This window comes from Penicillium nucicola (assembly GCF_028828085.1).
Source record: "Penicillium nucicola strain IBT 29836 chromosome Unknown utg000003l, whole genome shotgun sequence".
NCBI lineage: Eukaryota > Fungi > Ascomycota > Eurotiomycetes > Eurotiales > Aspergillaceae > Penicillium > Penicillium nucicola.
The window spans coordinates 3,444,885-3,469,268 of NW_026643127.1; the positions used below are offsets into that span (position 1 = coordinate 3,444,885).

The 24,384-nt window shown below is 48.1% G+C and overlaps 12 protein-coding genes across 12 annotated transcripts; 9 read left to right on the forward strand and 3 right to left on the reverse strand.

The window, feature by feature from the left end:
• Nucleotides 1-75: 75 nt before the first annotated feature.
• Nucleotides 76-1,449, reverse strand: N7511_004859 (glycoside hydrolase family 28 protein; the record flags this gene model as incomplete). Its single annotated transcript, XM_057127284.1, has 5 exons — nt 76-328; nt 385-469; nt 525-654; nt 716-1,138; nt 1,198-1,449. The coding sequence occupies 5 exons, from the start codon at nt 1,447-1,449 to the stop codon at nt 76-78; spliced, it is 1,143 nt and encodes a 380-aa protein (XP_056986174.1).
• A 2,022-nt stretch (nt 1,450-3,471) lies between these two features.
• N7511_004860 (uncharacterized protein) lies at nt 3,472-4,700 on the forward strand (the record flags this gene model as incomplete). Its single annotated transcript, XM_057127285.1, has 2 exons — nt 3,472-4,346; nt 4,400-4,700. 2 exons carry the CDS (start codon nt 3,472-3,474, stop codon nt 4,698-4,700), a joined length of 1,176 nt encoding a protein of 391 aa, XP_056986175.1.
• Nucleotides 4,701-6,079: 1,379 nt separating this feature from the next.
• Nucleotides 6,080-7,033, forward strand: N7511_004861 (alpha/beta fold hydrolase; the record flags this gene model as incomplete). The annotated part of the gene is made up of 1 exon (XM_057127286.1): nt 6,080-7,033. One exon carries the CDS (start codon nt 6,080-6,082, stop codon nt 7,031-7,033), a length of 954 nt encoding a protein of 317 aa, XP_056986176.1.
• A 512-nt stretch (nt 7,034-7,545) lies between these two features.
• N7511_004862 (GMC family oxidoreductase) lies at nt 7,546-9,454 on the forward strand (the record flags this gene model as incomplete). Its single annotated transcript, XM_057127287.1, has 3 exons — nt 7,546-7,891; nt 7,959-9,173; nt 9,240-9,454. The coding sequence occupies 3 exons, from the start codon at nt 7,546-7,548 to the stop codon at nt 9,452-9,454; spliced, it is 1,776 nt and encodes a 591-aa protein (XP_056986177.1).
• A 996-nt stretch (nt 9,455-10,450) lies between these two features.
• Nucleotides 10,451-11,638, forward strand: N7511_004863 (Gfo/Idh/MocA family protein; the record flags this gene model as incomplete). The annotated part of the gene is made up of 2 exons (XM_057127288.1): nt 10,451-10,487; nt 10,581-11,638. The coding sequence occupies 2 exons, from the start codon at nt 10,451-10,453 to the stop codon at nt 11,636-11,638; spliced, it is 1,095 nt and encodes a 364-aa protein (XP_056986178.1).
• Nucleotides 11,639-11,962: 324 nt separating this feature from the next.
• Nucleotides 11,963-13,450, forward strand: N7511_004864 (Zn(II)2Cys6 transcription factor domain-containing protein; the record flags this gene model as incomplete). Its single annotated transcript, XM_057127289.1, has 1 exon — nt 11,963-13,450. The coding sequence occupies one exon, from the start codon at nt 11,963-11,965 to the stop codon at nt 13,448-13,450; it is 1,488 nt and encodes a 495-aa protein (XP_056986179.1).
• A 309-nt stretch (nt 13,451-13,759) lies between these two features.
• Nucleotides 13,760-14,986, forward strand: N7511_004865 (glycosyltransferase; the record flags this gene model as incomplete). The annotated part of the gene is made up of 1 exon (XM_057127290.1): nt 13,760-14,986. One exon carries the CDS (start codon nt 13,760-13,762, stop codon nt 14,984-14,986), a length of 1,227 nt encoding a protein of 408 aa, XP_056986180.1.
• Nucleotides 14,987-15,579: 593 nt separating this feature from the next.
• N7511_004866 (uncharacterized protein) lies at nt 15,580-16,539 on the forward strand (the record flags this gene model as incomplete). Its single annotated transcript, XM_057127291.1, has 3 exons — nt 15,580-15,611; nt 15,665-15,919; nt 15,978-16,539. The coding sequence occupies 3 exons, from the start codon at nt 15,580-15,582 to the stop codon at nt 16,537-16,539; spliced, it is 849 nt and encodes a 282-aa protein (XP_056986181.1).
• An 89-nt stretch (nt 16,540-16,628) lies between these two features.
• Nucleotides 16,629-17,967, reverse strand: N7511_004867 (uncharacterized protein; the record flags this gene model as incomplete). Its single annotated transcript, XM_057127292.1, has 3 exons — nt 16,629-17,196; nt 17,260-17,841; nt 17,918-17,967. The coding sequence occupies 3 exons, from the start codon at nt 17,965-17,967 to the stop codon at nt 16,629-16,631; spliced, it is 1,200 nt and encodes a 399-aa protein (XP_056986182.1).
• A 1,050-nt stretch (nt 17,968-19,017) lies between these two features.
• Nucleotides 19,018-19,578, reverse strand: N7511_004868 (uncharacterized protein; the record flags this gene model as incomplete). The annotated part of the gene is made up of 2 exons (XM_057127293.1): nt 19,018-19,077; nt 19,198-19,578. The coding sequence occupies 2 exons, from the start codon at nt 19,576-19,578 to the stop codon at nt 19,018-19,020; spliced, it is 441 nt and encodes a 146-aa protein (XP_056986183.1).
• A 636-nt stretch (nt 19,579-20,214) lies between these two features.
• N7511_004869 (uncharacterized protein) lies at nt 20,215-21,075 on the forward strand (the record flags this gene model as incomplete). Its single annotated transcript, XM_057127294.1, has 1 exon — nt 20,215-21,075. The coding sequence occupies one exon, from the start codon at nt 20,215-20,217 to the stop codon at nt 21,073-21,075; it is 861 nt and encodes a 286-aa protein (XP_056986184.1).
• Nucleotides 21,076-21,794: 719 nt separating this feature from the next.
• Nucleotides 21,795-23,906, forward strand: N7511_004870 (DUF4246 domain-containing protein; the record flags this gene model as incomplete). Its single annotated transcript, XM_057127295.1, has 1 exon — nt 21,795-23,906. One exon carries the CDS (start codon nt 21,795-21,797, stop codon nt 23,904-23,906), a length of 2,112 nt encoding a protein of 703 aa, XP_056986185.1.
• Nucleotides 23,907-24,384: the final 478 nt, after the last annotated feature.

A 24,384-nucleotide genomic window follows, 5' to 3' on the forward strand; every position in this document is an offset into this window, starting at 1 on the left:
CTTCAAGTCGCCACAATCCAGAACACGATGTCATCGTCTTAACTGGAATCAAGAAAAGTACTCAAGGTCCTAAAATTAAGAGCAGCTAGCACCACTGGGAACGTTCTCGCAGCTGTAGGTCTTGCCACCGGTAACAGCAACATCGGACCAGGTCCAGTCAGAGCAAGATCCATCACCGCAGGCGATGACAATGTTGTATCCATCAGAGTCAACAGCGTCAGTTCCGGTGATGTTCTCAATGGTGAGATCAGTGATGGGGATTCCAGTGGAGGGAGTGCCACCGTCGAGGTCACCGCCATCGTAGTTCTGCTCGATGAGGATTCCGTAGCTACAAGGTATTCATTAGCTTCTGGGAATATAATCATGACAGCCTGCACAACTTACTCAGAGATTGACTCCAGGGTGATGTCCTTGTAGGTCACGCCCTTGATTGTGCCGGTATCACCTTCCGAAGCCTTGATGCGAATACCTGATTTGAAGCGTTAGTCCTGGCTCTGACTTTCATTTTGATTGATTTTCTTTACCATTAACGGAGCTCTTGACAGTGGAACCCGAGAAGGTAATAGTCTCGACGGTGTTGTCAGATCTTCCACCAACAGATCCGATGGAAAGACCGTGGCCGCCGGAGCAAATACCGTTCTCGAAAGTGATTCCCTAGAGAGAATGTTAGCTCCAGTACTAACCACCATTTTCTAGAGTTTCTTTGGGTACGTACGGTACCAGAGTTGATGGCAACGCAGTCGTCCTGGTTGTAGACGGTAGCACCAGTGATGATAACATCGCTGCTACTTCCAATATCGAAGCCATCAGTGTTGTGACCACCAGCCGAGTCACCAGCCTCGTTGTTGATGGTCATATCAGTGATGGTCAATCCATCACATCCGTTGATGCTGACAGCCTGAACAGGGGTGTTCTCGATGTAGAGATCGGTGATGGTGGACGAGGTGAGGTCGTGGGCATAGAAGAACTTGGGCTTAGTGACACCACCGTTAGATCCCTCGCCATCCCACCAGCGGGCTCCGTCTGGGTTGAGCTTAGCACCACTGGCACCCTTGATGGTGATTCCAGTGCCCTCGATCTGGAGGAGAGGGCCATCCCACTCTTCGTATCCCCAGGTGGTCTCACCCTCAAAGATGACCTATTATATGCGAATTAAAATCAAGTACAAAGTAAACATGTGTAGATAGTCAGTCTTACAGTGGTATCATCCTCGAGATCACTGAGATCGAGAGTTGTTCCGGAAGGCACAGCAACAGCCGACAGGACAATGGTTGAGCATGACTTCTGAGACTTGCTTGCACTTGCAGCACCACTGGATCCAGAGAAGGTGCAGCTGGTGGCTCTCTTAGCCAGACTGGGGGCCTCAGTAATAGCGGGCTCAGCGACTGGGGATGCGATCGCAGACACTGCCAGCGTAGCCAGCGCCAGGGAACCAAGAATTCGGGACATTGTGGTAATTGGATACTTTTCCAGAAAGTATTGCGATCTTTAGTTCTTGGATGTCTGTCCTGGTATGTGGATTTCGGTGACTTTATAGCAGATCCTTTATGACTAGTCACCGGTCTAGACTATTCCCCAGCTAATAACACGACGTGTTTGAGAATAAGCAGCTGCATCTGTTTTATCCTCCAATTGCCGGTCCCATCTCCTCTCTGTATGTGTTTTTATTGGCTGTTAATAATATAGTATGAGCTTAGGACAATTCCAAGCTTCAGGGGCGTCATATTTTAGCCTGTTCGGAGGATCTTGGTGAATAAATCAACCAGGAAGAACCAATAGGAGGAATGTCTCCGCTGGGGGTCAAACAATCAATGTTTCTTGTCTTGTGGCCAAGCAGTGCCACAATGCTTCAACATATGCGGGCGCTTCTAATTCGCTGAACTATTTACTTCCGTGAACTCCTCACTTGGCCGGACCTACTGCAGGGGTATGTTGTGCACACAGTGGCATGAAATTTTGAAGAATCTCTACATCATAACCTCAATTCGAGTGTCTTTTTTTTTACATTGCTTTCACTCTATTCTAGTACTATTCCTGTTTTTTTTTTTGTTTACGTTTGGTTGCCCATTTAAAAATCTGAGGTGGATCACAGGGATCAAGGGTAGGTATGAAAAGACCAAGAGCCCTGTCATTTTGGCGTGCATAAAGAAAAAGACCCCGGCATATATTTTTCCTTCAAGTCTTTTAGCACAGTCCTGATCATAGACTGAAATGACCACATAGTCTAGCGCCACGTTTCGACCCTAGCTAATAGCACTATTCACCCCGCATGAACGCGTCACGCAAGCCCCTGCCTCCTTAACGGTTTAGTATTCTGCCGCGTCATACGTCCACATTGATTCTAGAAAACTATACGGTAGAGTATCTAACTCGAAATCACTTAGAATCATAAACTTGTGACCCGCAAAACACGAATGTACGTTTGTCCACGGCTTGTCAATACTTCGAACCCGTAACAAGACAGCAAGAGAACTTCTCTCCTGACAAAAAGCCACAGCAGATAGCTTTATTGCCAATCGGTGAGTTAATTAACTCGCGCGAGGCATGTTGAAATGGCGCGTAACTTCAATGAGTCGTTACTTTCAAGTAGCAGACTTCAGACACGGATCTCTCGAAGCCGGATGTTCCCACGTGTGAAACAGGATCCTTTGACGGAGATTATCCGCATAGTACTTGTAGACAATCCTAGTTCATCTGATAAGTTCAATGGCTTCCTTTACTTCATACGGAAAGATTTTCTTGATTTGATGCCTGGCGTTTCAGGCCTCATTTCTCAACGGGTGTACAGTAAGTTAGATGATGCTCCTCGGAAAATTTCTTCGTCTCGGTTCAAAAATCTACAAAGCCTGCCGTGTTGAATACCTCAAGCAGGGAACTTACAGGGTCCATGTGGTTGATCTCTTACCATAAGCAAAGCCACTCGGGCGAACTCCGGCCTATCTCCCGCCAGGGGAAGGGAGTGGCACGATAGAATTCATTGCCTCTCCCAGTCTCAACTAAATTCGATCCTGGATTCAGCATTATTCTTGCTGATCCCCGCGGGCGCTTATTCAGATAGGCAAAGCGTTGAACTCAGCCCGTGGTGAATGCTCCGACAACCCTTCCGCTCCGACAATTCCTCCTCCCTCGGTTCTCGTATAGAGGTCCGTTATACGGTGTTTCGGAAATCAAGTCTTCGGGTTCGAGCTCGGTCTTCTCCTCTACAGTAAGCATAAGAGCGATCTTAACCGACCCATCAACATGAAACCGCGACAGCCCCGTAGACTACTCCAGTGTAATTAAACGCGTCGATCAATTGCAGATTCGAGAACTTACTCCATACACCGTTGTCTCACAGTTTATGGCACCTGCATACAGTAGAGGTACTGTAGACACAGGACAAGAAATCAATGCAGGCGATTCCTAGAGTAATCATCTTATCTCGCTTTGTGCATTTGACAGGTCCGCTATTTTAATTCACCGTTATTCAATATGCGTCCTATTTTTTTGACACTTTCTCTATCCACTGCTGTGGCTGCGGCCTTTGTTCACCCAGGTGCGCTGCATACTACCGAGGATTTCGAGCGTATTCGGAGCCATGTCGTTAAGGGGGATGAGCCTTGGAATACAACATGGACCCTTTTGACTTCTAGCTCCTATGCACAATCATCCTACCTCCCAACACCAAAAGAGACTGTCTACCGCGGGTACAATGGTGTCGACTCTGAGAATTATCCGTCTCTCTATCGGGATACCGCAGCCGCATACCAACTTGCGATTCGCTGGCTAGTATCCAATGATGCGAGCTATGCAGATGCTGCAGTGAACATTCTCAGCTCATGGGCCGCATCACTAACAGATATTGAAGGTACCAGTGATAAGTTTTTGGCTTCGGGGCTATACGGATATCAAATGGCCAATGCAGCTGAGCTGATGCGTGATTATTCCGGCTGGTCGAGCGACAACAAAACCCTGACAGGGACCATGTTGACCAATGTATTTGCCTCGATGAATACTCGGTTCTTGGAAGAGCACAATGGGCAGGATTATTATCACTACTATGCCAACTGGGACCTGTGCAACTTGGCATCCCTGGTCGCCATTGGGATCTTCACTGATAATCAAACAATGTTCGACTATGCTGTAGATTATGTGCGCACCGGGCCTTCCAATGGTGCTCTACCTGTGTTTTCTATCGCCAATTACACCGAGGCGGACACCGGCAAAGCTCTGGTTCAGGGTCAGGAAGCTGGTCGGGACCAGGGTCATGCTACACTGGATATGGTTCTTCTGGGTGTGGTCGCCCAACAGACGTATAACCAGGGCATCGATCTTTTTGCTGAATATGAGAACGAGATTCTGAATTCGTGGGTATACCTCTACCTGTCCTATCATGCCTTTTTCTAACTAAATTTCCCAGTGCCGAATATACCGCCAAATACAATGTCGGGTCCGATGTTCCCTACACACTGTACCAGAGCTACCAGGGAAATCAGACTGTTATCTCGAACAATTCGCGTGGAGACATTCGCCCTGGATTTGAGCTCCTCTCGGCTCATTATGGACAGTTGAAAGGACTCAACTCTTCGTGGATTGATGCCTATCGCGATATGGTGAATGCAAATTCTACGAGTGGTGTTGAGGGTGGTGGTGGAAACTATGGCCCAAACTCGGGGGGTTTCGATGGCCTTGGCTTCGGATCTCTTCTTTATCGACTTTAAAATGCGAGGCTCTGTATTTTAGGCGTGGTTGATTCCCTAGGCTTTTTTTTTCTCGGTGTTCAAATCTGTCTCCTACTGGCTGTTGGTTGTGTCATATCATTCTGTTTCCATCATGGTGTTTAGTGTATGTCTCAGGGTCCTGGCCCAGGTCTAGAGTTGACGGGTAAAGTCTTGTCTAGTAACAGGCACGGTAAATAAAGAAACTTATATCTGATGACCGTCTTTAGTCAATTCATCGCGCATGCAGGTGGCGTCTAATCCGAGAACGAGCATTTCTCCTGGAAAAAAACGAGAACCACGAGTTGGAATACCAATGACTGTAGAAAGGATGTCTGATTGTACATAATCAGGTTCGCGATTTGCAATTTTTGAACACATGCTTGATCTAAATAGGCATACGTAGAGGCTTTGGCTTACACTTGATTTTCATGAATTCAAAGTTGTGCTTGGCCTGGATGTATATATTTCGACCAACGTTATTAGCCACTGGTAAGTGAGTACACTCTTTTTTATCTACGTACAACTCCTTTTCATTAGAGCAAAGGGAATGTTTAAAACAATTATTCCCATGCCTTAGGACGCCGAGAATGACCACTTAATACACTGGAAATCTTGGAACGTACATTGGAAAAAAGTCTAGCATATTCGTTCAATCATGGTTATGAATGCTAAAATGTGAGCCCTCACAACAACCATCCGGCGGTCGTCTAGTTGGTTTATGGCGTCAGACTGTAATTGACCATTGTAATCTGAATGTCGCCGGTTCGACTCCGGCCCACCGGAATTTTTTTGGTTTCTTTTTTTTTTTCAACTTTCCAATTTCTGGCAGATTTGATTGGTAGATGCCCCACACTCATGTGCTTTTGAACCAGCGTCCTCAAGGACACACAAACACAGAGGAATGCAAGTTTCAAGTGGCTGATAGACACGGCTATTTTGACCGAACACAGCGATCCCAAGGGGGAGGTGTTATCCCTTGCAACCAGTAGCTGCGTGGATGGGATTTATTTATTTGAAACCTCAACCTCGGGGGATTTCAAAGCCATACACTAGATCTCAAATTCCAGATCCGTAGAGAGAGTATCTCCAGTGGCGAGATCGACTCTTTCTTGTGAATCGGAAATGCTAAAGGTCAAGATGTGAGGCTCCGTGAATATGCTTGAGCATGTCGTTTATATCCAGTGAGACGAACAGTGCGCCAGCTTGAGCTACACCAAGAGCAGGGATGGCACAGACTCCAAGGACTAACTGGGGGCCACTTTGGTTTATCCCAAGGCGTTAACACATTGGCTCTTCTCACCACCCTACTGAGCCAGAACTGGCTCATTATTCCCTCACACATATTCAAAGCCGACCAAAGCACCATCTGTATCGTGATCATGGCTGAAAATCGCAATTGGGAGCAGTGCGAGGCACGAGAGGGCATTGTCGAAAGACCCGATGGAGCGGGGTTGTTCGTAGTCACCAGAGGGGCACCAAGACAGTCCAAACAGCCAGTCGTCGTCTTCGAGCCTGGACTTGGAGTCAGTGGCTCTTGCTGGGCAGCAGTGCAACGCATGCTAGATCCTCGCATCCGAAGCTACGCCTATGATCGTGCCGGACATGGACAAAGCCCAGAGTCTCAAACACCGCGCAGTGCAGCAAACATGGCCGTCGAACTTCTCAACACCCTCAAAGCTGCGGAGGTTAACGCCCCATACATCCTGGTCGCCCACTCCTATGGAGGTATCATCATGCGTGAGTTCTTAGCTGCCGCGGGCTCAGATGCGATAGCTGGAATGGTCTTGGTCGATGCCAATCAGGAAAATACACACCCGAAGCTTCAAATCCCGTTTCCTTCCATCCAAGCACTATGTGGTGAGCGAAACTATTTTGACATCATTGGGCTTCTGCAAGAGAATGCCCTCACGCCGGAGGAGATGGGTCGGATCGGAACGGACGCAGGACTCCCATTGACGGCGCGTGCGTCTCAGCAAGAAGGAGCGTTCTTGCTTGAGAGCTCTGCTGCTTTAGGAGAAAAGGGCCAGTTTGATGCATGCCCGCTGGGAACACGCCCTGTCACCGTGATTCGGGGGGAGTCACGTCGCGACTTTGATCGCCTGCTGGTGGCAGCCAAAGAAAGTGGCAGTGGCAGTCAAGAGGATTTGGATCAAATGGTGGACTTCCTTACCAATCGGTTTGACGTTTTCGATCGGGATTTGCAGAGGCAGCAGATGCGCTTGTCGGAGAACAGCCGGTTTGTTCAGTCCACCAACAGTGGACACGCAGTGATGGCTACCGAGCCAAAGTTGGTCGCTAATGAGATTCTGGCAATCTGGGAAGCGAGCGTTTGAGTACAGATCACTATAGGATCTGTTCACTTTTTAAGGTTGGAGGCGGGGGGCAGGGGGGTGCTTTGGCACGAACAAGAGCTTGTCGGTCGATATGGTGTGTGTTCACTAACAGCATCCGAACAAGCGAAGCAGTACACCACGAAGCTAGGAAGATCCGCAGCAAGGGGAACCTCGGAAAAAGGAACGTGCAAGGTGGAAGCTTCTGTCAGATATTTTAAGTCAATCGAGGCGGTCGCGTAGACAATAGCATTTTTTTGGATTCGAATGTGATTTATCCCACTCATGTGTTTGGAATCCAACATCCTTCAGCAATCGTATCGTATCGCTAAAGATGTCAGATTTTACGGAGGTTTCCCAGGCATGAGGCCCGCATTCCAAACAACATGACGGCAGCTGAATAATTGACTCCGGTCTGGTATGTTGGTTTCCACGTTGATATTTGTTGACAACAGATCCCTCTTTTGCAAGGCGTTGATCAATTCTTCTTTTCTCCACTCTTGATCTTCATCAAAATGCATATTCCCACCCTTGCTCTGGTGTCTCTTTTACTAGGTGCAGCGAAAGCGAGAAATCAAGATGGATCACCGACACGATACGATTTTGTTATTGTTGGCGGCGGCACAAGTGGACTGGTTGTTGCGAACAGATTATCTGAGATGACAGGCTACACGGTGGCGGTTATCGAAGCTGGTGATTCCGTCCTGAATAATGCTAATGTTACTGACGTGTCTGGTTACGGTAGGAGCTTCGGAACGAATATCGACTGGGCCTATGTGACCGAGAACCAGACATACGCCGGCGGCAAGAAGCAAATTATGCGGGCTGGGAAAGCGATTGGTGGAACAAGTGTTATTAACGGTACGTGATGGTCCTCTTCCGGGGAATAGCATCATCAATTCATACTGATGTATACATGGTTGTCCAGGAATGTCGTATACCCGAGCCGAAACAGTACAAATCGATTTATGGGAAAAGGTTGGAAATAAGGGTTGGAATTGGAATTCTCTTTTCCCATACTACAAGAAATCAGAAGGTTTCCAGGTGCCGACTCCAGACCAAGTCGCTGCTGGCGCCGACTATTACATCAGTTATCATGGGGAGAAAGGCCCATTGAAAGTTGGTTGGCCCAGGATGATGACCAACGGGAGCGTGCTACCCGTACTCGATGAAACATTATCACAGCTGGGTGTTCCTTACAACCGCGACATCAATGGGGGCAATATGGTGGGAGTCACATCTCATCCCAATACCGTCGACAGTGAGGCCAACATCCGGGAAGATGCAGCTCGAGCTTATTTCTGGCCGTTTGAAAACCGCTCCAACCTCAAGATTATTACCAATACCCGAGCAAACAAAATAATCTGGGGTGAGGACTCGGATGGCCTGGCTGTTGCGACTGGAGTAGTCGTTACGGGTCCCCATGGCGATGAAACGATATATGCTTCCAAGGAGGTCATCCTCTCCGCTGGCTCTTTGAAATCCTCGGCATTGCTGGAGTTGTCAGGCATCGGAAATCCGGATATCCTCACAAAATATGACATTCCTATCAAGGTCAACATCTCCACAGTTGGCGAGAACCTGCAAGATCAAACAAACAATGGTCTTTCATACGCCGGCAGGGAATTTTGGATTGGTGGACCAACCTTCTCTGCGCTCCCTTCAGCTGAACAAATATACGGAGGTCGTGTTTCTGGACTCGCCTCATCGATCAAGGACAGCCTTGAAGACTACGCAAAGGCTGTCGCTAACTCGTCAAATGGTGCGGTTCAAGAAGAGAATGTCTTGGAAGCATTCCAACTTCAGTACGACCTGATCTTCAAATCACGAGTTCCATACGCAGAGATAGTTTTTCTTCCCATTGGACACAGATTCTCGGCTGAATACTGGCCGCTCCTTCCTTTCTCCAGAGGGAGTGTCCATATTCAGTCTGCAGACAGCTCTCAGCCACCTGCCATCAACCCAAACTATTTCATGTTTGAGCAGGATCTGGATGTCCAAGCCAATGTCGCCAAGTTCATTCGCAAGGCCTTTGAAACCGACCCCCTCAGTGATCTTGTCGCCGATGAGTTCTCTCCAGGATTAGAGCGTGTTCCTTCGAATGCATCCGACCCTACATGGCGTGACTGGGCCAAGTCAACTTGTAAGCATCCATTCATTCCATGACAGACAGGCTCATCGAGTAGACAATAAACTAACACTTCTTCAGATCGATCAAACTTCCACCCTGTCGGCACAGCTAGCATGCTTCCAAGAGACAAAGGAGGAGTGGTCAATTCTGAGCTCAAAGTCTACGGGACCAGGAACGTCCGTGTCATTGATGCTTCCGTTTTACCATTCCAAATTTGTGGCCACTTGACAAGCACCCTCTACGCTGTTGCTGAAATGGCGTCGGATCTGATCAAGAGGAGATACATCTTCTAGCGAGGCTCATGGCTCAAAATTTACACGAGGAAATGACTGGGATATGCGAGGGGAGATTCCCCTGGTGTATGGTGTATATATGGACGGTTCCGGGATATACGCATGCTATGGTTGTTATGAGGTACGACTCGAGAAGGAAGGAATTTCACGGCAGCATTTACGACTTTGTACTAGATTTTTTGTTGATGTGGACTCAATCAAATAAGTTTCATACCAACTGTTCTCATGTCAGTAACCTTAATGAACTGGGTCGAGATACCTGTTTCTAAATCTATTCACGAATAATTTTGATATCCACTTCGACTCTTCTCCACCTGAATATGTACTGCGATATACAGCAGAGTAATTCTAGGACGCTGATTCTTGTTCCCGAGGGGTTTCGGGTATGTAACTACCGATTTTGTCGTGAGAGAGTTTGTGGCTAATGCCATTGACGCGGCAGTGCTGAGCGAGTTTGAGAGCAAGATCTAGAAGATGACCATGCCTAGGATCACGGCGACGGAGACTACCATCACCAACTGAGATTCCCTAGACTAGACACACTGTATATATTGAAGCCTAAATAGCCATCAAATCTTTTGCAGCCAAAAGATTAGGGTCCCGCAGTGAAGAGGGCCGCAAGGACCGAACGTTCTGGGGCCGGGCTTACTAAAAATGAACCCCCCCCCCGGGAGGCCACTAGCCGCTTGGCTGCGCATGGATTGAATCCAGTCTTAATAGATTCTGGTAAAAAGAACGCTTAAAATGGCGTCGAAGGGAGCCGTTTTCAGCGCTCATTTTACCGTCACCTAGCGTTGTGGTGTAAATCAGCCTTCCTTTCGAGCGGACTAAGAGGCTTCGGGACCTTGTTTCCGGAGTATGTCCCATTTATAATTGATCTATACCCGTCTCTTTCTGGGTATTGGGACTTGATCAACACTTAAAAATCTTCAGTCGCACATTGTCAGACAATCTGTACTCGCCACTTGTTAAGCGAACAGACCAAGTTTAGCCAGAATGTCTAACCTTCCCACAGTCCGCTGGGGTATCATCAGTAAGTCTCCATCTAGTCGACACCAGAGCCAAATATATTCTCTTTTGGGTTAGTCGCAATAATTATAGCTTGGAAACTAACAGATTTATCAAGCGACCGGCTTGATTGCCTCGTGGTTCGTTGAGGACCTCCTTCTCTCAAGAGAAGATGCTAAAGTGGAACACGTCGTCCAAGCCATCGGCACATCCAACGCCGAAAGAGGACAGGAATTTGTGAAAACACACTGTCAAGGACAAATTCCACGGGTATATAGTACATACGAGGAAGTTTACAATGATCCCACTGTGGACATTGTCTACATTGGAACCCCCCACGGATTTCATTTCCGGGATTGTCTGCAAGCCATTTCCGCGGGCAAGAACGTTTTGTGTGAGAAATCATTCACATTGAATGCGAAGGAGTCGAGAGAGATCTTTGCAGCCGCCCGCGAAAAGAATGTCTATGTCGCCGAAGCCATGTGGCTCCGTCATCGACCAATTTTCACGGAGCTTCAGCGACTGCTCCACGAAGAAAAGATCATTGGAAATGTCTTCCGCGTATTTTCGGACTTTGCCTCGGGTGTGGACATTGCCTCGCTTCCTAGCACCTCCCGATATCGTGATCTCGCCCTCGGTGCGGGGTCTTTGTTGGATATTGGTGTCTATTCGCTGACCTGGGCGAGGATGGCTCTGGGGAGTACCCCTGGTCAATCGGAACTGCCACGAATCTTGGCTGCTCAGACTCATGAAGAAGGCATTGAAGTTACCACCAGTACCATCTTGCAGTATAATTCAACGGGACGGCAGGGTATTGTTACTTCGACGACCAAAGCCCTTGGTGCCCCGGGTGAAGTCTTTGCGGTTGTGCATGGCACCCATGGATATGTTGAGATCGAGGGTAGAACGCCTTCTGCCCCGGAATCTTTCACTGTATGGTCTAAGCAAGAGGGCAATCCGGATCGTGCCTTTTTCCCGAGGGAGGCTTGTCACGGGAAGAAGTATGAGTTTGCAACCGTGGGCCGGGGCTTTGTTTACGAAGCGGAAAACACCGCTCTGGACATTCTTGAAGGGCGCAAAGAGAGCCGAGTCATGCCATGGGCGGAGACTCTCTATATGATGGATATTATGGACGAGATCCGACGCCAGGGCAACACCGTATACCCGCGGGAATGAGATGTGATGTAGATGGGGGTTTTTAGGTTATGGAATGGATATACCAGCCAGTTGAACATAATAGAACATCGTATACCAGTACAACAAAGCATGAAATGGATAGAATGCATAGAATGTATGAAACAACTCAACATCGCCAAAGCCATCGACGTCAACCCCTAGAAGCGACGCCCAGAATGGAAAGTCCAGGCGTCGATCGTTCCTCGGTCAACTCTGGGGAAAGCGGGGAAAATCAACCATTCCTTCTTCATCTCTTCTTCTCCAGATCTACAACTGTCGATCGACTTGGGATTACACTTTGTTGAACGGTTAGCGCCCGAGACCATGGTGGTGAAGGCCTGCGACCGCTGCCGCTCGAGTAAGGAGAAATGCGCCATTGCGACTGATAACCCGGCCTGCACCAGATGCATTCGCCTGAAGTTACCATGCTCTATTTTGCGTCGCAACAAGCGCGTGAGCCGTCGCCTCTCTCCAAAGACTCCGGTGAGTGACACGCAGGTCGCCGTCTCCAGCGTCGAGCTCGTGGCAACCAACAACCAGGCCTCATACACCGTGTCGAGTCGACGACCGGCGTCGTCAGCTTCGACCTCACCAAGAGATCGGACGGAATCATCATGGACACCCGAATGTACAGGGCCTGTGGTGATAGCACCGGAAAAATTGCTCGCCTCAACCCTCAATCTCCAAACCACATCAGACGCGTTGCGCACCGTGCTAGATGTGGAACAATTCTCCGTCATACATTTACCTTTTATGCTGGGCGCCAGCTTCATTCCCGAGTCTCAAAAGACCGTCTACGCCATCTTATGTCTTTCGGCCCCCACTCTGACAGATGGCTACTTGGCATTTCTGGGCCTGATGACCAGCTACCAGAAATCACTTGTCATGCGTCGCAGCGAGCCCGATATGTTCAAAGCAGCAATGGGCTTGCAACGATTGCGAAGTGTAAAGATCTCCCACGATTATGATGCGGCTTGTGCGCTTTTTCTGGGCCAGACCATGTATTTGTTCAACGTGCTTACCGCACCATATTCCAATACTGCCCATTCAATTGTCCGGAGCGCGCTCATGTCCACGAAAAAATGGGTCCCGCGGCTATTACAATTTCCTATCATGGACACAGTAACCATGACACCCATTCTGATTGACACGGTGGAATGCCTTGTTCATCGTGAAATCCCTATTATACGGCTCCATCCTCAACAGCGCGTCATTGTCGACCGATATGCCGGCCTGTGTGCGACTCTTCTGCCTCACCTCTATGACATCTGCGAATGCAGCCACACGATGAAGAGGAATGTGTTTGAGGCTGGTTCCGAATCACATCCTGCTATCTATGATCGACTGGATAAAATTGAGGAGATAGTTCAATATTGGCGGCCTAAAACACCCGCTCATATTTTCGAGAATTACGGCCAGCATGCCGTTCTTGCAATGGTGACACAGGCGAATGTTTATCGCTTGGCGGCTCTCTTGCTCATTCACCGTTTGCGGCATCCTCTCGGTGTCGAAGATGCAGGAGCGCAAAAGCTGGCAAATAATATTTTTGCCGAGTTGGCATTCTTTGCTAAATCGTCGGTTAAGGAGACTACCGCTTTACCGGTAGTGTTTCCGTTGACGATGGCCATGTTTGAGATCAAAGGTCCCGGAGAAGATCTCTTGGAACGATTGGCCTCGTTCACAGTTCAAAGTACAAGTGCTTCTCGGCTTCAGGAATTCGTGAGGCTGGTCCGGTCTTCGCGGGAATCTGGATTTGAGGGCACTTTGTTCGATTTGGTGGAGTCACATCTCCATGTTGCGATGCCACCTTAACTCCATACATAACAAAAAAATGTAATGCATTTCGTGTATCATTCTGCAACGTCTTCAATGCATAATGCCAAAATATCAATTTGCTCTCGCTTTCCCTGCGGAGTCGTTATCATGCGTTGTGGATACAAGCCGGCGGGTCGGGCCGATCATGATTTGACTCACCATGGCTCACATCCGGTCATCAGTATCGTGATGGGCGAATCTGCTCTACAAAAGACAACATTATGCCGTATTTTGTGAGATTCAAATTACGACATGCTTGCATCTCACAGAACCTCAATTATCTCTACTTCGACCTCTATCTCTACTATGGAAAATCTTCTCCCATCTGGGATGCACATCATCCCCCCTGATCTTCTAGATCTACGTCCGGACGCCAGCATCGACTTTGATCTACTTCATCCCCAGCCAGTTAATGGAGTCAAAAACATATGGTTTTTCTGGCATTCAGGATACGCAAACATGCACCCGTACACGCAGCGCACAGTGCGCGCATGGTACCGCCGATTCACAAAACAAGGATGGACGGTACGGGTGATAGATCGGCAACCGCAGTCAAAAAGCAATATCGCCGAGTTCTTGGATGTGGCCGACCCGGCCATTTTCCCACGCGCTTTCACAGAGGAGACCATCGCTGGCCCTTACGCGCTGCAGCATACTTCAGATCTTGTTCGCTGGCCCCTGCTCCTGCGGTATGGAGGCGTCTACGCGGATGTGGGTATGATGCAATTTGGTGATCTGGATACACTGTGGAATGAAACAATCGCAAATCCTGACTCCCCTTACGAGGTTCTATCTTATACCCCTAGTGATCAGAACCATTACAGCCTTTGTAATTATTTCCTCGCTGCATTGCCAAACAATGCACTCTTCCACCGCTGTCATCGTCTGCTTCTTGCTCTTTGGGGCACAGATGGCGGTAAGACAAGCACAGACGGGATGTACGCAAGCCCGTTGCTTCAAGGTGTTCCTCTGATGGGTGGGGAGTTTACTATCACCGAAAATGATGGAAGTTTCATTGGCCCCGTCGAGACCAGTCGCCTGTTGACCGACTATATTATTCAAGGTCAGGTGGCCACCGCAGTGATGGGACTGGTCGACACCGAAGAGGGCTGGGATGGTCCAGCCTATTGTGTAGCCCATTTCTATGCAATCGATTTCATGGAAGGGTCACAGCTGATCAACGAATTGACTGCCTGGAACGGGCAGGAGGCATTCGATTTGTTGTCTCTCAACATGCCGCTGGAGGGGGAAACCGAATCAGACAAGCAAAAACAGGCTCGTGAGATCGTCGAGGCATGTTTGTCTCGCAGCTTTGGATTCAAACTTGCCCATGGCTTCATTCTGCGTGTCAACAAGGTTACTCTCGGCTCGCTGTGGCGGGACAATCTAGGGTCCGATATCAAATCTGGCACGTATGCGGCTTGGCTTCGACATGGGGCTGCCTACTGGAATCAAAACAGCGTTCCCAGCCGGGTGGCGCTTCCTTTGATTCGTCCTACCAAGGTTGGGAGGCTACTTGCACCACTAAACTAAACTTCTATGCTACCTGCCCTACTGGCTCCTTAGTTAGAACATCTACCTGGTTCTACAAAAGGCCAAACTACCACTTGCCCCTTCCCTTTTTCAACGGTGTAGTCGCGCGGTTTCGGTGATTCTTACCCGGCGAGAGCGTACTTTTGACCCCATTGTTACTCTATATATTCTCCTTTAATAGTAAAGCAAGTACATACAACCACAGGGTGTGGAGAACAGGGTTTCCCGTCCGCTCAGCCGTACTTAAGCCCCTAGATTCTGCACGGTCAATAATCAATGCGCCTTTAGCACCTAAGCAGCCACTAGGGTGAGTGTAGGTGATATAGGTGAGAAGTCCATGGGTAGAAGCTGGAATGTTACCATTAGTCCTTATGAAATTTTCGATGGCGTAGAGAGGAGCGTATTCACAGACAGATGGTTTATAGAACATAGCAGCATCGCCATAGGAGGGAGCATACCTAAGGTATAGAGGTACCTGAAGTACGTACTGGGGTTTAATAAGTCTGGTATGAATGGACCGCCGCTGCCTTTCATCCTTCTCTTCCTACTCCTCCTCCTCCCAACCCCCAGCAGACCGACCAACTTGACAGAAGATGGCTCTTATCATCCCAGACTGGCTGCGAGTGTGCGTCCTAACGACCCTCTCTATCTCAGACAAGAGACTGACTCCGATATCAGAATCCTCATCCTGTTCAGCGGGGCCTCCTACCTGCCCCAACTGCATCGCCTCTGGGTGCGCGGGAACTGCGAGGGCATGTCGCTCGGCTATCTTCTGTTCAGCCTCATCAGCGCGACCGAACAATTCACCATCGGGTTCTTCTTCATGGTGAACAACACGGGCGGATCGGATTTCTTCGTCGAAACTCCGCTGACGACCGGCGACTGGCTGAACCTAGCCCAGCTCACCCTGGTTTGGCTTTTACAACTCCTCCTGTGAGTCTCTCAGGCGTCCGTATTAGAATCGCATCGATAAAATTTCTGACATGTCCAGCTTCATCCTGTGCCTTTGGCTTCCCTCTTATAATGGCATAGGTCACAAACTGGGGGCGCTGACGGTGTACATCTTCTTTACCCTCATCTCGATCGTGCCTCTTTTCATTGACGCTCTCGACCACGACATCTTTGGTCCCCGCGGCAGCTCTGACCGCAATTGGGCCGAAGCCCTCTACAGCGGCGGGCACCTGCTGTTCCTGAACCCGATTGTCACGATTGTGGCGATCGGCGCGTTTTTCTACCAAGCGCGGGCTATTCGTGCCCCGCCCATCGGGGATCTGCAAGCCGTCAGTATCGAGGGGCTCCTGACCCAGGGTGTCGTGTTTGCCGTGGTGGCGATCTCGTGGACGATGCGGGTGAAGTTCCTAGACCTGTCGCTTGGGGATATCATTGCGCACGGGGGATTGTTTAGCTGGTACGAGCTGGTCGGATGGGCCGCGGTCGATAATGCGGTGTTTGCTATAGTGCAGATCTCGCTGTTCTGTCTTGCGCGGAAATACGGAGGGGTGAAGATGAATGATGCCGAGAGGGAGCCTCTCTTGGGGGCTGCGCGCGACTAGGACTGCCGCATTGTTTACTGTCTAGCAGGAACTACAAGAACATGAACCAAAGTTCGTTGTCCGGCGGGGATGACCAAGATGGAAACTTCTCATTTCGAATCAGCTAAGGTGAATTCGGCGAGATTCGACGCCGGAACGACCAGCCGCGGTCTTCCCTCATTATCGGCCGGGTCAACCACCCGTCCATTTAGATGACAGGGTAGCGTCACCCTGGTGTTGGCATGGTCCTCCTTCCCGCCCCAAGCCCACCAGTCGACAGTCCCACCATTGTACCGCACGCAGAAGGTCTCGCCTACGTGCGCATCGCGGGGAATACTCGTCCAGCTCTGTCCCTGGACATGCCGCGAAAATGTCCACAATCCCCCCGGTCGGAGGGAAGTAAAATCTTTGTGCGCGGTGACGTTGATGAGCACGTCCGGATCATCGTAGATAGCGTATCCGTCTATGGGCGACTCGGTGTCGATAAATTCAAGATCGGTGCCTTTGCGCCGATAGAGGCAAAAATCGTCTTTCAAAATCCAGGTATGAAATATGATGGCCTTGGCCTCCGATGAGATGGGGCGGTGGTAGTGGACCTTTCCAGTGATCTGGAATGGACCCTGACGATCGATCGTGGGAGGACATTGCAGTTCCACGCTGAGAATTGGGGCTCCAGGCCTACAGCCCCCTCTGGTTAGATCTCACCACAAGTGAAACATGCCAGAAAGTGAGAGAACATACACACAATCTCCGCCTCCAACAGGCTCTGGAGACACCTTGGGCGCCGGAAAAGAGGGCACACTGTCCACCGAGAGGAGAGTCCGCGCTCCTCCTGGTAATACGACGAGATCCCTTCCAGACTCTAAACAAGGCCTCAGCTCCTCCTCGAGATGCTGCTTTATCGTACCCCATTCCCACAGCCCAATCGTTCCCCCCGGCCAAAGCAGTTCATATGTCGTTCCCGGCCGGAGCTGCCGTTCCCAATGATCAGGCAAGCTAGTCCGAAAGGACACCGAACCTCCGGTCTTCAACTCCCAGAGTCCCGAAGTCCATGGGGAAATCTGGACCGAACTGGATTGGACCAGGGCCGGGTTGTATACAGGATCTGGTGCGATCTCGACCCTCTGCAGCGTGATCCTCTCATCAGCAGATCGGACGTGGCAGAGCAGGATAAATCCACCAGGCACGAACCCATCCCCAACGGGGCTCCACTTGAATAGACACGATCTTCTATCAGAGTCCCTTTGAGTCGGAAGTCGCCGGATGGTGCAGAGGATGCGTGGAGCGTTGTGGATATCCAGCTGCAGACAAGGGGTATCTAGCCTGGCGATGGTTAATTCGCAAAACGCTCATTTTTGGGATTTTTGATCGAAAGGAATCCAACGTCGGGAAAACTCACGACCGGTTGGCCCCAGTAATTGTAACATAGGGGCAGATTTGGTCGTCCATACTGTGGGACGTGGAGGAATCTGTCTCCTAGCGTAGGAGGGTAATGACAATGACAGATTCTGAGCCGGATAAGACGGAGTACATCTACTTTATACAGTACATAGACTGCCTGGAGAGATGGCTGAAAAATGAAGATCAGGAGCATCAGCACTATATAGGCTTCTCTATCCGTAGGTACGCTACTACTATAGGCCTACCGCATATAGGCTAAATCCACCTTCGCTTATTTTATGGTATTTTCCTCTATTCAAATATCGGTTTCCAATACTAACATAACAATTCCTCCGGGTAGCATTAAGTTAAGCCTGGGAGGGGGTATATAATAAGTAAGAGTTTCGGGTACCTTACAATAATGTATGTAAGTAACACAGCCGTCCTAGTATTTAAATAATCTGTTCTTAGAAAATTATTTTTACACGGTTATCTATATACTGAAATGGGAACGGCGCGAGAGCAGTCTGGTCAAAATAGACGGGTCGACAAATGGCGACAAAAACCTAACAATAGGTTAGGTTAGAGAGCTCTAGACAAATGACGCCTACTAGGGATAACTAGATACTATATTAAGGAGTAGAATGATCATAAATCGTGAATCAGAAAATAAGTGGCATTGTTGTATCTATCTGCTCTTCTCTACAGTCGTAGATTGCCTATATCACTTACTTCCTCGAGAAAGTAGTGCCTGAGGCACTAATAATATATGTCACGTGGTTTCACCACTACACCACCTAATTCTAAATTATTATACAATTAATCGAAATCCTAGTACCCGTATATACCGTCGTTTAAATAAGAGTTTAGGGTTAAGATCTAACAGGGAAAAAAGGCAAGGGTTCAGGTACAATGGGGTTATGGATTGTTCCTAATTTATGTGTATAGTCAGACTAATCTATACAGATCAGTAGTAAAATTTTGACCACGAGATTAATTGAAAGCAAGTGAAGACTATCACTAAAGGATAACAATCATTTTGATGGACTATTTTAGGGCCACCTCACTTAGTCCTCTTATTTCTTCACTTATTATAATCTCTTCGAAGTGATCATAGTGTCAATAAGCGCGCCTATGGCTGCGTTTCAGGTGTCTTTTCAGATGACCATTGACGGTGCTCTATCATGTAGGAAGTTGTTAGCAGTTGTACCTCCAAGACATTGACGTCACTTGGCCAAACTTGCTTGTCTTTCATCACAGCAATTCTTGGGTTCAATATAAGAGAAATAGGCCACTCACCGGACTAGCAGAAGGGGAATTTGTGTCCGCGGAATGTAGATGATGGGAGAGAGTCGGTGATGGTACGGCAGGAACAAATGACTGGATATCAATTCCACAGCCTCCGTAGATAAAATTCGGGTTCGATGTAGTAGTCACAGCTGAGTCACGAAACAGCTCGCAACGACCACCCTTGTTAAACAACCAAGCTCTACACCCGCTCAGGATCTGGCATTTCGAAGCACAGGCCGTGGTATCAGTGATGTTGTAGCTGAAAGTCATCGGCGCACTGCTGAAAAAGGCGATGGTACCGTGAGACGTCGAGTCATGACAGCGGTCATCGACAACATTAGCAGCTGTGCTGGCCAGCAATGCTAGAAAAGAAGCAATGAAGAGGCGCATAATGTCTCTCTCTTGTTGTTTTCACTTCTATGCAAGGTCAGGCAGAAAATTAGAAAGAAAGGGGCTCTCAAGCATACTCTGTACAGGAATTGGGATAGGAATTGATCGGACAGTGGCGATGATCAATTTCAAAGAAAAAAAAATAGAATAATTATATTACTGAAAGGATTGCATTCGGGAAATTTTGCAGTCTTCTATCCAATTGTCACAGTCCGCAAGAGGTGGTAATACCTTCGTTTTGGTACTGAAATTACCCTAATTGTCTCATCTAAGACATCTGAGTGTGCTAAACTCGCTCTAATCCTCTCCTTGTAACGGGAAAAGCGGGAACATCATGTACAAAAAAATCTCTACAGGTACTATTGACAGTCCGGTGTTTCTGAGCCACTGTTACGCACAATTGAAGCTTTAGAAGTATGCATGTAATCTTGGCATTCCGATCAATGTTTTTTTCCGATTAATTTGTATTTTGCCAAAAAGTGAAATACGCAGGAAACCCAGGACGCATTAGTATAAAAATTAAAATATAAGAGACCTCATTTTTCATTTCTCCCTACTGATTCATCTCTTCTGGTTCAATTTACTGTTGATGCTGTTGGTCTCTTTCGACATTGTTCTGTGAACAAATCAGATAAAATGCGTTTATCAGTTGTTCTCATGGGCCTTTTCGCCTCAATACAAACAGTCCAGTGCGGCAAGCTCGCTAATCCCTATGAGATGCTGTTCCTCTACTATGCCTATCAAATTGACGAGGCGGCCAAAGCTTCAGCAGTGGCTTCCGGCGTCGATTGGGACGAAATCATATCACCCGCATGCCAGGGCAAAGACTGCACATTCGGGACATTTGTGAAGTCCACCTTGACCAAGAAGGGCGCCAAAGCTCTCACGCCCACTGCACTTGGCGACAGCCGCTCGCCTGAACTTTACGAAACGGCGCAAGACATGGTCAAAAACTGGAAATATGACTTTCACACCCTGGTTCTCGACAAAGTTATCTCCGGGGCGAAAAACAACATGCGCGAGATGATTGCAGTAGCCACTCTTCAGGTCCAGGGCGCTCGAGGCGTGAAGCCATCCAGTCCTCTGGTAGAGAAAGCATGGACCGCTCTACGCTACGCCCAGGCAGAGCGGCTGACTGACATGATTCAAAATGTTTATGCTAAGAATTTGAAAGGATTCAAAGCCGTAGCCTTCAAGGCACAATACCCTGATATCAAACTGGAATCTACGAAACGAGTCCTCGGCCAAGATACGACTGCCGCCGTAACTCGAGACATCATGTTCACAGATCTTGACTACGTCAAGATGGCCGGAAATTATAAAGGAACAGATGCTGCAAAGCTTGAGGAGTATCAAACGACGCTCAAAGATTATCTGGCTTGGGCTGAAGGCCCAATGGACACTGTTTCCGGTTTGAAATCACACAATGCCCATGCAAGATTGTATGGCGAATTTTCAACTTTTTTGTCGACGGGGTGCGGTTTGCAATTGGAATAGAAAAAAAAATCAAATATTGTTTGTCATTTGATAGTCATTCGCTTAGATTATTGCAAATTTAAATCGCAATGACTTTCATAATCTAGCGACATCCCCAAACCTGCCTAGAGACTATTTCCAGGGGCCTTTTCAACGAGCTTGTCTATTGCACTTGTATTTACGACCCAAGAATTGAATTCTTCCATATAATTACCCCACTCGCCTTAGCGTAGATTGTGGAATCCACCCTTAGGGCCTTGAGATGAATATTTTCGAAAGGATCTTTCCCCTAACCGATGGCTGATAAAATTTCGAAGGTTTTCGAACACTGACTGGGGCGAAACTTGAGCTAATCACTGAGCTAAGAAAAGTTTTCACCGGATTGGTAGCACTAGTTTCGGACACAGGATCGAGTACGGATCAAGTACGCTAAGCTAGGGCATTTTTACAGGGTCTAAAGATCTTGGCACACCCAACAGCATTAGCACACTCGTAATATATTCTTTGGATTAGATTCATCTCCGATGCCAAGAATATCAAGTGGTATTAAAAAATTTGCACTGGCCCCAAACGTTCAAATTACGACGGGGAAGGCGGAAAAAGTTGAAAGCGATGGTCAAAACGGACGAGACCTTTCTGCCTGAGGAACAAGGTGACATTGTACACATCAGATGAGACATCCAGAGTAGCTTCTTTTCCATCTCTCCTTTCTCCAGACTTTTACTTACCAGAGCCCAGAAATGGATACCAAAATGGACAATTCTGGTGACTTTCTCCTTCAGGTGCCTGGGTTCAACGCCATACCTGTGGATTATGAGCTAGACGTCAATGAGTGCTTTGCCCATGGGGCAACCGATCATCGCGCTCTGCGTCTCACGAAGACTGAAATCTTGATGTTGCGTCTGATGGAACATGTCACCGATAAGAAAAACTGGGAACACGACATTTTCGATCAAAAAGTTGTCGCTCAATGGTACACGGACGCCGCATTAGACTCGAATATTGGAAGCGACTTGAATTACGAATGGGACATCAATTTCGACATAGACCTGATCTCGAATATGACATGGAACTGGTGCATTCAGGAGCTACGTGATAAAGCCCTCATGTTCACACAGAAGGGTTATATTCTCACCTTCAATGCCGATTCTGGCGTCTGCAAATCCGACCTGATGGTTACAAGCGACTTACAAAAAATGTTCCAAGACTCGTTTGATCAATTGTTTAATCAAGATTTGAGACATTCCGACGAATCAACGATAGACCTGGTCGACCCGTCGCTTTTCATGTTGGCCTATGGTCAGACAGCTGTTCTCAGTCAAGGTGGCCGTGTCGATATAACCAAAGAAAGTATCTCAGTCCCAACAACGGGCCTCAATGTCCATGTCCCGCCAAATCCAGAGACCTTCCAAGAGATTGACGACCCATCGCCTTGGTCAGAAAAGTATCAGTGGCTGCCTTGTGAAGTCAAGTTTCTAAGTCACGAGGGCACAGACGTACGAATCACCTCCTACATCAACAATTTGGACCCTCAACATAGTCAAGCCTATGCTGCAATTGAAAAGCTCATTGGTTTGAGCTTAAAGCCATGGAATGATGTTCTTAAGAAGGGGACGTTGAGCAGATACCCGCTACGTATCAAAACATTCGGATTTGAAGCTATCGATCCCGACAAGATATGGGGTACATTTCAACCTAGAAACTGGAAAAAGAAGTCGCTAAGTCAAACTTGGACACAAGATACGTGGGCAGATTATTGCATGAAGGCAAAGGAGTACCTGGCCTTGCCGGAGCTTGACCAGAAATACCGTGTCCGACACCAGGAGCCAGATGAACCTGAAGAACCAGACGACATACTTGGCTCTGTTCAACCATGGATATGTGAAGACTGGAAATGGGAGGATTTCTGGGTGAAACCAGTTGAATGGAAGTGGGAACGACTCAATACATTCAAGTACCCAGAGGCTGGGATTTCCTACACTTACGAGGACTGGAAGAAAGGGAAAACGACTAAGCCTGTTATCGGCAAAAGGAAAGACTGCAGTAGCTGTTTGGACGTCGACCATGTGTACCAGTCTATCTCGTTACAAGATGATTTCCGCGAGAAGGGATTACAGGTGATTATTCGTGTTTCTAGCATCGATCTCACACCTGCGAAACCATCATTCGAGGGGGACAAGGATTTTCATGTGGAAGGTCTCCTCAACGAGCATATTGTCGCCGTAGCGAGATACTACTACGATGTTGAGAATATTTCCGACGCACGCATTTCCTTCCAGCAAAAAGATGATCTCGATCCATACGAGTGCAGGGTTGGTCCGGATGCTATGCACAAGATATTTGGACTCCCACCATTTGACAGAAATGAATACGGCCCAGAAAAGCTTCAGATCCTTGGCTCGGTGGCCACACAGCATGGTCGATTTCTTGCCTGGTCTAACACCCTTCGTCACAAAACCAGACCATTTACGCTGAAAGACATGAATCGCCCCGGTCACCAACGCTTCGTGTCTCTTTTCCTGGTAGACCCCCATTACCGCATTTGCTCGACCCGAAATGTACCCGCACAGCAGCATGATGGGTGGCGAGATACTGTCTACGATGAGCTAGGAACTTCAGCCCGGCTGCCACAGGAGGTTGCAGATGTGATAATGGAGCAGATAGGAGACTGGCCTATCAGTTTAGCCGAGGCAAAAAGATGGAAGGAAGAGTCGGAAGAGGAGCGGTATCCTGCCGAAGTGGATCCCTGGGAGCAGGAACGGTACGACTTCGGAGCTCTGATTGAGGATATGGAAGAAGATATCGTAGTTAGCCCTTCTGGAGAGCGCACACTTCATGGTAGACCAGTATAACCTGGGAGTGCCTATTGAAGTGCCTTTTGTACCCTAAAAAGTTCAATTCACGATGAACTCCTAAAATACAGAGATTCTGAGCTTATTTTTGATTCTATGCTTGAAATAAATCAATTTGAAAACATTGCCATATTAATATCGAGATTTCAAGTGGAGCGACGAGAAAGCTGGTAACCGGATGTTACGAGCCTCGGCCTATATCAGCTACTATAGCGCTTCGAGCTAAATGGTTAGCTTCGGCGTTAGAAAGTGGCGATTAGAGACAACGGGGCCCGAACTATTAGAGATGAGACATGAAAACCCTTTCTGTAAGCTTTTTGGCCCCCGTATTTTAGTATTGTCGACTTGGAAATACGGTATTACTAGTGTATCGAACTATATGTATTTGAAGCAGAACAATTTGCTCCATTTGTCTAGGTTGGACAGCACAAGAATACAGAGCAAAGAATTCTTAAAGATTAGACGAAGAAACTAGTAT